The following is a 12,044-nucleotide window of genomic DNA, read 5'->3' on the forward strand; positions in this document are numbered from 1 at the left end:
GTTGGTTGTTTGGTTTGGTGTACAAGTTTTTAGAAATGTGGTTGCTGTCCGTCCTACTTGGATGTACTCCTACAAGTTTGTTTATATGGCTAATCATTCTCATGAAAGTGAGCTCAAGCTGTACAACTAACTTATCTTGAAGCAAACATGCATCATCGTATCTCGTTTCGTCAGCTTGTACGATTACAATTGTGTCAAGAGGGAATTAAGCATATATACAGTTGTTTGAATAATTAATGATGGCATATATCCTTCCTCTTTCACGGAATCATCTTAAATTTTGTATATTCGGTTGCCTCCCTTCATGCTTACTTGTTTCCCTGATTAGAGCGAGCTGCAAGTTCTTTAATTAGTCTATCATTTTCATGAAAACGAGATGAATTAGATAGAACATTATTGTAGGATTACATATTGGAGAGCTGATGCTGATGAAATTTGACAGAATGGCTCACAAGTTGTGTATGGAAACGATTATATGTACCTTAACTCTGAACAAACATTTGGTGTGATTGTCGAGTAGTTTGAAAACACTAGTTCTTTTTTTTGAAAAGAAAAAGGTTGCAAACAGCTTCTTAATTAATACAATTGTGCTTAATTTTTTACCATTACTTCCTGTTCAGTATTATGCTCTACAAATCAGATATATAAATTGTGTTCCTGTATCTTATGGTTCTTTCAAGAAGAAGAAAAATGTGAGTTGGGAAAGTATCAAAATATAGTCTTGGTGTGCATATATACGATTCTATCCAATAGGATTTAAATCTTGCTAGCCATGTACTCCCCCTGTCTCTAAATATTTGATGTCATTAACTTTTTCATACACGTTTGACCATTCGTCTTATTCAAAAAAAATTTTAAAATATGTAAAGCTATATATATGCATAAAAGTATAATTAACAATAAATAAAATGATATAAAAATAATTAATAATTTTGAATTTTTTTGATAAGACGAATGGTCAAACGTGTATAAAAAAATCAACGGCATCAAACATTTAGTGACGGAGGTAGTATGTTATTCGTATGCAAGTGCACTAGGAACTTATTAGTATCGCTGGCTTTGTCTTTTTAAGTGTTTTAACTGAGATAATATTGCACCGTGGACTTTGGGCGTTTTTGACTATTTATGTTGCTCGCTAGAACCTTGCTTTCAAGCTTTCTTGACTAATCATTCATGTGAAATTAAAAACAACCAAGTAGGATTATTCCAGACTATTAGTCAACACTTTTCCGATGTGACCCAAAACTGTACATACATGCGATCTAAATGCAAGTGTTACAGTTCTCTCATTGTTCTCTTTCGGTTGATCAGTCGATCTCCAAAGACAGGTCAACAAAAACCTCCAGTTGCTCATGAACAACAAATAGATCACCATGATTCCGCGCCAATCGCTGCTTGCCACGTGTCATATCTCTAAACTCCTAGAGCTTCCCATGCATCTATAAATAGGTCATAACTCATGAGGTATTATTCACCCAACACACAAGTTCTAAGATCAAAATGGCAAAGGGGTTAGCAGTGTTGATGAGTGTGCTCCTTTTTGTGCTGGCTGCCCCTAGTAAGGCCGACACGCAAGACGGGCCTGGCTCCTCGAGCCATGGTGGGTCTGCACCGACACACATACACTTCTACTTCCACGACAAGATTACTGGCCCATCACCGTCCGCTGTGAAGGTAGTGAACCCACCGAACAACACATCACTGACCTCATTTGGTGTGATGTTTGTCATGGACGACCCGTTAACTGAGGGGCCCGATCCTGCATCAAAGCCCGTGGGCCGGGCCCAGGGCATGTACCTCTCAGCAGACCAAGCTCGGATAGGCTTCCTACAAGCCATGAATATTGTGCTCACCGTTGGGCCATATAATGGTAGCATGATCACCGTCCTCGGCAGCAACCACATAAACGACAATATCCGTGAGATGCCGGTCGTCGGTGGCACTGGGGCCTTCCGCTTCGCTCGTGGGTATGCCCAGGCCCATACCCACTTTTTGGACCCAAATAGACTCGACGCCATCGTTGAATACAATGTCTATGTTTTCCATTGATCTTCAAACAATGCTTTGAGTGTGTAATAATGGAGAATTCATGCAAGGTTTGGCTTAGTTACTCATGTCCAATGTTTGTTCTGTATGTTAGGGTATGCATTCGGTTCCCTTTGTTGTGGTACAGTTATTTTCCCAAATTAATCCATATGATCAACAAGGACTAGCTCTGGGTTTCAATCTTTGGTAGTTTGTCATTATATGATGCCTGATCTAACAACCTTGTGTTTCTTTCATGTACAAAATTTGCAAAGAAAAACCTTTCAAGAAACAAAATATGAGAAACTTACTTTTTTTTGTGAAAATTATATGGGGCTATAGTCACTAGTAACCCACAAATAGATAAAGGTTTTAGAACGCTTGCAGCTAATAAATCTTAAAATCTTATCTCAATGATAAACAAAGTAAAATCTTGATATGTCAAAGTGACATCAACATATTTGTCATGAAAAATACATTTCATATATGATAAACCCTGAGCTCCACTCGATAAACCCACAGCTCTGATTGTCCCGATCTTTCAGTGAGTGGATGGTAACTATGATTTGAAAGTGCATCTAACCCCCAAACGAAGTTTTGGATGATTAATGACAATGCTAGCCAAGCATGTGTGCGCTAATGAGTTGTGATTGCAGAGAAGATGAGAGATCATTTTGATTGAAGGATTACTTGATCAAACTTAGAGCATGTGTGACCCGAACCGACGGCTCTACGAAGACGAAGGCGCTCGAAGGCGTATTTTATTTTTTCTTTTTGAGTCGTAGGAACTCCATACTACTAAGAGGGGTCACTGGAATCTCTGCATGCATCCTGGAGTAAGCCTAAGCCGAGTGGAGTAAGTTTAGGTCCAGTTGTAACCTTGCTGTTTTTCCTGAAGTAGGGACAGGACGGTCTGGTCCTTGGTCCGGTCCTTGGTCCGGTGACAGGACGGTCCGGTCCTTGGTCCGGTTTCTGCTTGGTCCGGCCCTTTGTCCGGTGATAGGACGGTCCGGTCCTTGGTCCGGCCCCTGCTCAAGTCGAGTGTGTGGATGGTCCGGCCCCAAGTCGGATAGTCCGGTGGCAGGACGGTCCGGACCTTGGTCCGGCCCCTGCTCTGAGTGAGTGAGTTAAGTGTCGGCCGGACAGTCCGGTTAGGTTTCTTTTCCAACGGCTAAGTGACGTCTGCCAACCTATAAAAGGGGCTCTTGAGATCTAGCCTTTGGTGAGGCTTTCTGTTCGAGTTTTCTGGTTGCTAGGGCAAGTTTAGCACCTCTCAAGCCTCCCCACTAACCCAATACACCTCCTAGAGAGATCAATCGTTGGATCATGTCTTAGAGAGAGTGTTAAGGTTAGTGAGTGATAGAGTGTTCATTCTCGGGCGTTGATGGATGCATGTGGAGTCAAGGTGGCCTATTACTTTTGGAGATTGATCTCCTAGACGGATAGGCGTCACCCACGAGCCTCCGATTCGTGTGGATCGCCCGGGAGTAAGTTGTGAAGGTTGGTGCCTAACCTCCGCAAGGGAATAGGTAAGATTGATAGTGGATTCTTGTGCTTTCTCATAGAAGGCAGCAGGGTAGAGCGAATTGCAATCTAGGGTTGGGCAAGCCGCCTTGATCTTGACCTTGGTGATTGATCAAAGGGGTTGCTAGTCCCTAGTTGTGAATTCGAAGACCCGTGTTGACCTTGTGGGAGGAAGCCAAGAGAGGGAAAGGATCGAGAGAGATCCCGCTCGCAGGAGCGCCTCAATAGAGAGTAGGATCGAAAGATCCGAACTTCGGGATAAATCTCTCGTGTCTTTGTTCTTATGATTTCGTGTTCTGTTTGTTCCTGCGATCTTTCTGCTGTTTTATTACACACATAATCACATCACGTTCCCAGGAACATCACCGAAAAGGTAGACTGTCAAGTCTGCATTTTTCACTGACCGGACGGTCTGGTGTTACCCGAGAGTGCCGACCGGACGGTCCGGCCCCTGTACTGACCGCTGCGATTTGAAAGATTTTTTTCATGACACCTATTCACCCCCCCCTCTAGGTTGTCTCTCTAGGACTTCACGATTTAGGAGAAACATTGATGACTCCACTACAATCGTGTGAGACGTTGTTGTGTTGCATCTTAGGGATTGATACAGCTTTCCGTGGGTTGTTGACCATGTTGGTGTAGATCAACCTTATTTCTATAAGCAAATCGAAGAAACAAACAAGAATAAGATAAAAAACAATTCAATATTGTGAGTAGGAATTGAATATAAATGATAAGTTAGGATTCTGTAACGAGCAAATCGATCAAGGAATTATACGGCAATGTAGCAAAGCTAAACCTTGATCTAAACAAAATCTGAAAAACCATAAAGGGTATCAATATTTAAAACATTGGAGAATTATGGAACAGAGCAATTACTCATTTTTGAAAGCTACAATCAACCAAACCAAGTTGATGTGAGTATTTTACAGAAAGTCAATACTGTAACCATCGATGTGCCTCAATACTGTCCACATGTATATGGAGTACAATATAAATGCAGGTCAATATTAAAATCTCGTTTGTTCACTCTATCTACAATAATGCATGATAAGTCAATGAAAAAAATTCCATCGCTCATTATCCAAACTCTTGGAGCTCCCCATATATGCTTCTACGAATAGTTCATGAGTACCAACTCATTAGAACAACTTGAGATCCAAAATGGCGAAAGGACTAGCACTGGTGCTTGTGGTCTTCCTTGTGTTGGGAGCCATTGGCAAGGCCCACGTGCAAGTAGGGATAAAAACGGATCAGATACCAGTCCTATCGTTTTTGTTTCCATATTTTTTTTGGAACCGGATCTGGAATCGAAAACCCCAGATACGAAAACGAGATCGGTCAATATCGAAAACGAAAACGGAGCGAATACAAAGCAGACCGAATACGGTATCAAAAATTTATCGGAATATAAAATACATCAAATGAGTATGCAAATCTTCTCTAAACAATGTAGCAAAATTTTACAGTAACCGGCGGCGTGGGCACTGGCACTCTGGCAGCAAGGCAGGGCCGGCTAGGGGCGGTGAGACACGGCAGACGGCGAGCAGCAACCAGCGCTAGCACTTTGCCTCCGCCTGGCGCCTGCACGCACCGATGTACGACGCACGGGATGCCGTCCCCCTCTCTCTATTCGGCTTCACGACAATGCTATTGGTAGGTGGAAGTTTGGGCCGGTTAGGATATTGCTTATTGGACCAACTTGATACGAGGTTGCTGACCTGCTATCGGAATTCTAAATTTTTTTCCGAAAAGTTTCCGACCGATTCCGAATTCCGGCGGATAATATTCTTACCGTATCTGTTACCGTTTCCGAAAAAAAAATTCCGATTCCAATACAGTTTCCGAAAAATTCAGAAAAAATTCCGACCGACTGATTCCGTTTCCAAAAACTGGTCTGGATTTCGGAAAAATTCCGAACCGTTTTCAACCATACATGCAAAGCGGGCCTGGGCCTGGCCCCTCGAGCCATGGGTATGCACCATCGCACTTGCACTTCTATTTTCATGAAAAGGTCAGCGGGCCATCGCCGTCAGTGGTGACGGTGGTGAACCCGCCAAGCAACTCATCGCGGACTCTTTTTGAGATGGTGGTAGTCCTCGATGACCCGCTAACCGAGTGACCCCACCCAAAGGTATATACTTCGCTCAATAATGTTGTAATGTTGGTTCCACCGTTTGTAACGTGTTCCTAGACTCATATTGCTGGGCGAGCGCTTTACTTTGTACAATGAATCCTGTATTTTCATACATGTCTATGCAAGTATGTTTACTACTTCTTCCTTTTTTTTTTCTTAAAAAAAATCTATGTACCCTTCTACTGGGCGGTCAACGACCTAAAGAGTGCGTGCAATTGGCCGTTATACCTTGATTTCAAGCATACAAATATCCATATCATATTACAAAGTTGGTCAAACAAATATAATATTGCAAATGGGAAAATGAATGTAGCACTCATCCCTCCGTTCTAAAATATATTCTAGTATTCATGTGGTACAATATATTCATTTATGCATGCATTCCTATGATGTCAATCATTCCATTTATTTTAGAGCTAACCAAATGCTTAGAAAGAGAATATAATTTCTTCAAAATTCAAAAATTAACCATTAAAATAACTAAAATAAAATATTTTGACATATTCTTGATACTAAATGACTTAGAAATACTTATATTTTAGAATAAAGATGGTAAAATTTATCCCTTCGGTTTAGAAACTATAATAAGTAATATATGGAACATTTTACACTGTCTAGCGGTGTGTACTCTTTGGTCAAAAAAATCTGTCGTTTAGGATAAGATTTGGTCAAATTACTAAACCTTCGATAATCGATAATTTCTTAAATGACTAGTTTAAATACAAGAAAAATGATATACATAGTAAATGCTATCATAATATTATAAATTTGTAATTTTTTTACTGGAGAGATAGTACATACCTGTGAACAGTGTAAAAGTGCTCATTATATTTTTGACTCGAGGGAGTATAATCCAAATGCAAATCTATTCTCTCTCGGTTGTTCACTCGATGTACAAGGACATGTCAACGAAGACTTCCATATCTCGTTTGTTTTCTCACGAGAGTTTTACCGATTTTTTCTGCGAGCCCATATTTTGTGGGCCAACCGAAGAAATGAACTGGGCCGTAAATTCACATGGAAAATGGCTTTCGTGGACTCTGAATGCATGAGCATGCATGAAGGGCCCATCTGATCCATCACTGCTCCTGCCTTCATAGTACTAGTTATCGATTTTTGTTTATTTTTTAAACATTTTTAATAAATAATTTTATTACTAAATATTTAAGAAAAATATTTTTACCGACATATATATGGATTATTGTGTAAGTTTGATTTAGGGAATAGTACTAGATTATTCAATGGTATAGACGATAATTGCAGGTGATATTACATATATCAGGGAGCGGCGTCCTGTGAAATATGAGACCTAATTCAGAACACTAAGTAGAGGTCTAATATCAAGTACCAAAATAAAAAAAAAACTAATGATGCTTATGAAATGGTTGTGTTGGGAAAACACTCATGTCACTTCAAAAAATTTAGAATTTAGACCGAGCCTTTATTTTCTTATGGAATAAAATCCGGAAGAACTAAACTGTTGATATATACTTGTTATATAAGACAACTTAAGACTGATTTCTAATTAAAAAATTCAAAACTATTACATATAGTTAGTATACTTTGTAAATCTTATAGCCCATAATTTTTGAGGACCCTGTGCGATCGTCCACCTCGCACGGTCCCCCAAACGCCCCTGATACCAGTAGATACCACTAGAGAATTGATAGTACCATATTTGTACTTAAAAGCGAAATCATCGGTTCTGCGTGGCATAACGGGCATCTCTACAGTTTGGTTAATTAAAAAATATTTAGATCCCGTGCTTCCATACTCGATCCACAAAATTTCTTGCGTAAAAAAACAAATCTAATAAATAGACAACGACGAGAGATACATCCACACACTGTGCCTCACCCAAAGGATTTTATCCCTTCTCTATAGGGATCGTTGATCTTTTCACTTATGCTTATTATTAGAGGTTTGTTTCAGTCTAACAAAAAGTATCTCGAGGTACCGGTATCTCGCGTTACCAAATCGTTTCTGATTGTTGGATCTAACCATACAAATTCTGCTCAGCTAGATCTAATGGTGGAAAACAATTTGATACTTTGAGGTTACCTCGAAGGTACTTTTTGTTAGACCGGAGCAAATCTTTTATTATATAAGACAAAATTTAAATTTTCAATCTTAAATTTGAAGTTGATTTTAAGGGATTTTTACCAAGTTTATTTTTTAGCCTTTTTTATATCGCTAAGAATACGTTATAATTTTTTATTTATAAATTATTTTTTGTTTATAAATATATCGTTTGACTTTTTCGTGAAACACTCGAACATTAACCCTCGACTCAGTAGGAATTGCTACATACATGTACATGTTTAGCATGGCTACATGTTTCCCCTGCACTAAGTCGAGAAAGTATCTTATCCCTCATAGCATGTGTTGGGTTGGTTATGTAGCGACGTGAGTGTATAGTCGTGCGTCTTTATTTATATCCTCTTAGAAAGAAAAAGACAGCAGCATCTTCTATTCTTCTACCTTTGTTTCATTTTCTTTTCTCCGTATTGGTCTACTTACCCAACAGTTCTCACAGATGATCGACATCACGCTGTGATTCATCGCACTCACCGGTGATGACAATTGACAAGGATACCTTAACCGCTTGTCTTTTCAAGCTGCACCATGCAAGTTAAGTTTGTTGTTTGGCTTTCTGATGGAACAAGCCAAACGATATATTTAAAAATAAAAAATAATTACGAAAGAAACTTTTATATATTTATTCTTAGCGGTCTAAAAGTTAATGCTGAAAAAATAAACTCTCGTGAAAAAAAAATCTAAGATCATCTTTAAATCTAAATTTAAAAGTTTTGGTTTACAGACATATACAGTCGTGGACTCACGGTTACCACCCGTAGATGACATGTACGTGCTGTACTCTGCTCAATTAATTAAATGGAGAACAGTATATATTTATGCGCTGCTTAATTAGTTTATCCTTAATTTGTTCCCTCCGTCTCTGTCTCGCCTATTGGACATGAACACCAGGCGTCACTTATGTCGGCCACCACATCAGCATGACGTAACCCATGCGTCAATCTCTCACTGAACTTGATTAACCTGACATAATATACTATACTGTTGTTGATGCATTTCAGAATATTCAGACACAGGCTTAACTATGCCGACAAACAACAACAAGCTAGGGGTTATCATGATGAGAGAAACTGAATCATATCAAGAAGCAGTGTCTGAATTCTCTAGAAAAGTTCCATTGTATTGCCACACAATGACAAGCTCTGAAAGAGTAAAGAAGACGACTAGCTGAAAAGCAAAACACATTCGTACATATACATAAAGAATTTGAAGAATCCAGTTGATGGCTGAACTCCAAAGTTTCCTGCAATTTGCTCAATAATTTGATCCAGAAGGGCTATTTCATCTAGCCTGCCTTTCGGAGCTTTCTTGCTTTCAAGCTTCCACTGTACTACCAACAATCGATCTCTGAATCTGCATCAGCATCCTGTCCCCTCAACAAGAAAGGCAAATCCATATCATCATCTGGTCCCTCTGCAATTAGTGCCACAGTAGTTGTGCTAGTAAAATAATCCAAATGTTCCACAATGATTTAGCTAGCTGGTGATCAGTTCCTTTGACACCATCTAGAAGAAGCTGACCATATATTCACAACCTGTCACAAGCAACCATTTTGATGCTGTTTTGATCTGAATCCATTTTAACCACTGTTGCCCTTCCAAAAGGCAAGGCCACTATGGCCATTGCATATATGCTCATCTTCAGGCAACCCTACCCACTTGTGATCACTGGCTTCCACTACACAGACATGTGTTGTGGGATCATCAGCCTTTGAGGACCGGCCCACCAATCGCCGCCCGCCACGTGTCACCTTCCTTTGCACTCCTAGAGCTCACACCATGCCTCCACCCCTATAAGTAGCACATGAGCTCCACACCTGAATCAACACACCAAGTAGTGACACTCACTCATTTCACTCACACCATATAGTAACAAGTTAGGTGTTGGATTGCTCCTCATTAGCTAGCTTAACAATGGTGGCCAAGGAAGTTGTGGTGATCACCCTTATTGTGGCCATCCTTGTGGCGGTCGCGGGTGCGGCCCGCACGGAAGGCGGGCCGGGCTTGGCCCGCCGCGGGTCATCGTCCGCGCCGACCCACCTGCACTTCTACTTCCACGACAAGGTGAGCAAGCCATCACCGTCGGCGGTGAGGGTGGTGGACCCGGTGGACCCGTCGTCGCGGTCCTTCTTCGGGATGGTGAACATCATGGACGACGCGCTGACGGAGGGGCCTGAGCCCGAGTCCAAGCCCATGGGCCGGGCCCAGGGGATGTACATGGGCTCGGACCAGGCCAAGCTGGGCTTCCTCCAGGCCATGAACCTGGTGCTCACCGGCGGGCCCTACAACGGCAGCGTGGTCACCGTGCTTGGCCGCAACTGCCCCCTCGACGACGTCCGGGAGATGCCGGTGATCGGCGGCACCGGCGACTTCCGCTTCGCCAGCGGCTATGCTCAGGCCAGGACGCACACCTTGGACATCAAGACCGGCGACGCCGTCGTCGAGTACAACGTCTACGTCATGCACTGATCACTGCAGCTGATGAACCCAAGATGGCAAGATGATGCTTGACAAAGCGTTTGCTTGCTGTTTTTCTGAATCTCTGAATTTTTCACACAGAGTGTTTTTTCTTTTCCTCTTTTAATCTGAAAAATAAGTGACCCCTTGGTGAAAGTGATTAACTGAGGACTGATGAAGTTCTACAAACTCTATAAAAGTTGGTTCCTGTTGGTTTGATCTGTCAGTGGGAGATGCACTTTTTTGCTGAAGAACAAGGATAACTTTTAGTGGGAGATGCACTTTTTTGCTTTCTTCCTTCAAAATGTGTGAGATACACATTGTTAAATTCAGAAGCTAACTCTTTCCCATAAGAAAATGCACTGTACACACACTGACTTGATGAGTTTTGGTTACTTATCTCATCTCTAAACAAGAGTAAAATATCATGCTAGTCTCTCATAATCTTGTTGAATAGAAAATTAAACCGAAAGCGGCAGCACAAGTTGTTACTGGACACCTTCGTTGCTGGTTCATCACCATTGGATTGAGCAACTGGTGGCTGGTGCATGCTAATTACAACTCCTTTTTCGTGGAAATAATACTCACCAGTTCTCCAATTGTGGTACCTACACATTTAGTAATTGTCGAATCTGCACGCATGATCTGCATCCATGAGAAAGTTCAGGAATCTTATCAAGATCATGCTGACAATTTTTTAAATAAAAGTTGAACACTAGGCCATGCTTTAACCATGAGTGCTTCTGCCAGCCCCACTATGATCTTAAGGTGGAGTGGCACAAAAAGGGCTTCCCTGCATAAGCATGACATTTAATCATTGATCATACTAGTCATGTCAGAGATTTGGAGAAGAACCGAGTATTTGGGGTCAACTGCTCAGCCCTTTAATCTTCTCTCTTCCAACCATTTGCACAAATGTACATCTGAGCTCCTGAAGCACAGATTCATGAACTCAAGTGTTGAGCAAACATTAAACCAACCTTGTCTAGTCTCTAAAATCTAAGTAGCTATTAGCTAAAGTTTGTGCATTATCTCAGTTCTCAGCTAAACCCTCTCCATTTTCAGGCAATCCTACTCCTGCATCAGAATTTACAGGGACCTCTACATCTAGAATCTAATCAATCATTCTGTCAAACTCAATCGCGGGCCGGCCGGTACAAGTGCTAGCCGAGCCGGTTGCCACCACCTGACTTGCTGATTGATCAAGAGTGCTGCTCCCCAAGAGCTCCCCCATCCTCAGCTCCCTGGCTTTTATGTGAATATCAAGGTCCATAATCATGTCCTTGATGTAGCCTTCAGTCTTCAGTCTGTCAGCATGGTACAGTGTCTGAATCTTTAGCACCTTGACATGATCATTTTCACCGGGACTCCTGCAAGAATTTCATGAGACACATCATTACTGAATGCAGCCCTTGTGTTTAAAACATCTGGTTCATGACAAAAGAGAGATGACAATCACAGTTACATACCCAGTTAGCAGACACTCTCCGATCATTCCAGGGTGCTGAGACAGGCTGATATTCAGAAGTGAACAAGGTGAGCATCTGAATGAATCTGGTGTGCACTGTACACTATATGGCAAGAGCTTATAATACCTTAGTGTGGATTCTGCCATTGGCAAGAGCCATGCGAGTTTCTCCCTAATGTCCGCGGCGACTTGCACTTCTGTCCTCTGCAACAAGAAGATGCAAAATTAAGAAAGGGATGATTGATGAACAGAATAGGCAGGATACATATTTTTCAGGTAATCAGATCGACAGAAAAGAGTAGTCACCTTCTTGTCAAAATCACGGTTTCTCATCTTA

At 41.3% G+C, this 12,044-nt stretch overlaps 3 protein-coding genes across 3 annotated transcripts; 2 read left to right on the forward strand and 1 right to left on the reverse strand.

Moving 5' to 3' along the window:
* Window positions 1–1,500: 1,500 nt before the first annotated feature.
* Window positions 1,501–2,214, forward strand: LOC102708841 (dirigent protein 1-like). The gene has a single exon (XM_006662714.1). The coding sequence runs from the start codon at window positions 1,501–1,503 to the stop codon at window positions 2,047–2,049; it is 549 nt and encodes a 182-aa protein (XP_006662777.1). The 3' UTR covers window positions 2,050–2,214.
* Window positions 2,215–9,618: 7,404 nt separating this feature from the next.
* Window positions 9,619–10,465, forward strand: LOC102709118 (dirigent protein 22-like). The gene has a single exon (XM_006662715.3). It carries the CDS (start codon window positions 9,697–9,699, stop codon window positions 10,249–10,251), a length of 555 nt encoding a protein of 184 aa, XP_006662778.1. The 5' UTR covers window positions 9,619–9,696; the 3' UTR covers window positions 10,252–10,465.
* Window positions 10,466–11,109: 644 nt separating this feature from the next.
* On the reverse strand, window positions 11,110–12,044 carry LOC121055814 (protein PSK SIMULATOR 1-like). The gene is made up of 4 exons (XM_040529133.1): window positions 12,014–12,044; window positions 11,835–11,911; window positions 11,709–11,753; window positions 11,110–11,609 (listed from the first exon to the last, which is right to left on the reverse strand). The coding sequence occupies exons 1-4, from the start codon at window positions 12,038–12,040 to the stop codon at window positions 11,354–11,356; spliced, it is 405 nt and encodes a 134-aa protein (XP_040385067.1). The 5' UTR covers window positions 12,041–12,044; the 3' UTR covers window positions 11,110–11,353.

This window comes from Oryza brachyantha, chromosome 11 (assembly GCF_000231095.2).
Source record: "Oryza brachyantha chromosome 11, ObraRS2, whole genome shotgun sequence".
Classification (NCBI taxonomy): Eukaryota; Viridiplantae; Streptophyta; class Magnoliopsida; order Poales; family Poaceae; genus Oryza; species Oryza brachyantha.

Bases quoted from the DNA above. Each gene is read 5' to 3' on its own strand.
- LOC102708841 (XM_006662714.1), top strand. From the start codon at position 1,501: ATGGCAAAGGGGTTAGCAGTGTTGATGAGTGTGCTCCTTTTTGTGCTG.
- LOC102709118 (XM_006662715.3), top strand. From the start codon at position 9,697: ATGGTGGCCAAGGAAGTTGTGGTGATCACCCTTATTGTGGCCATCCTT.
- LOC121055814 (XM_040529133.1), bottom strand. From the start codon at position 12,040: ATGAGAAACCGTGATTTTGACAAGAAG. The intron at 11,912-12,013 runs GTGACTACTCTT...TTCTTGTTGCAG, and splicing joins ACCGTGATTTTGACAAGAAG to AGGACAGAAGTGCAAGTCGC. The intron at 11,610-11,708 runs GTATGTAACTGT...AAATTCTTGCAG, and splicing joins GGAGAGTGTCTGCTAACTGG to GAGTCCCGGTGAAAATGATC.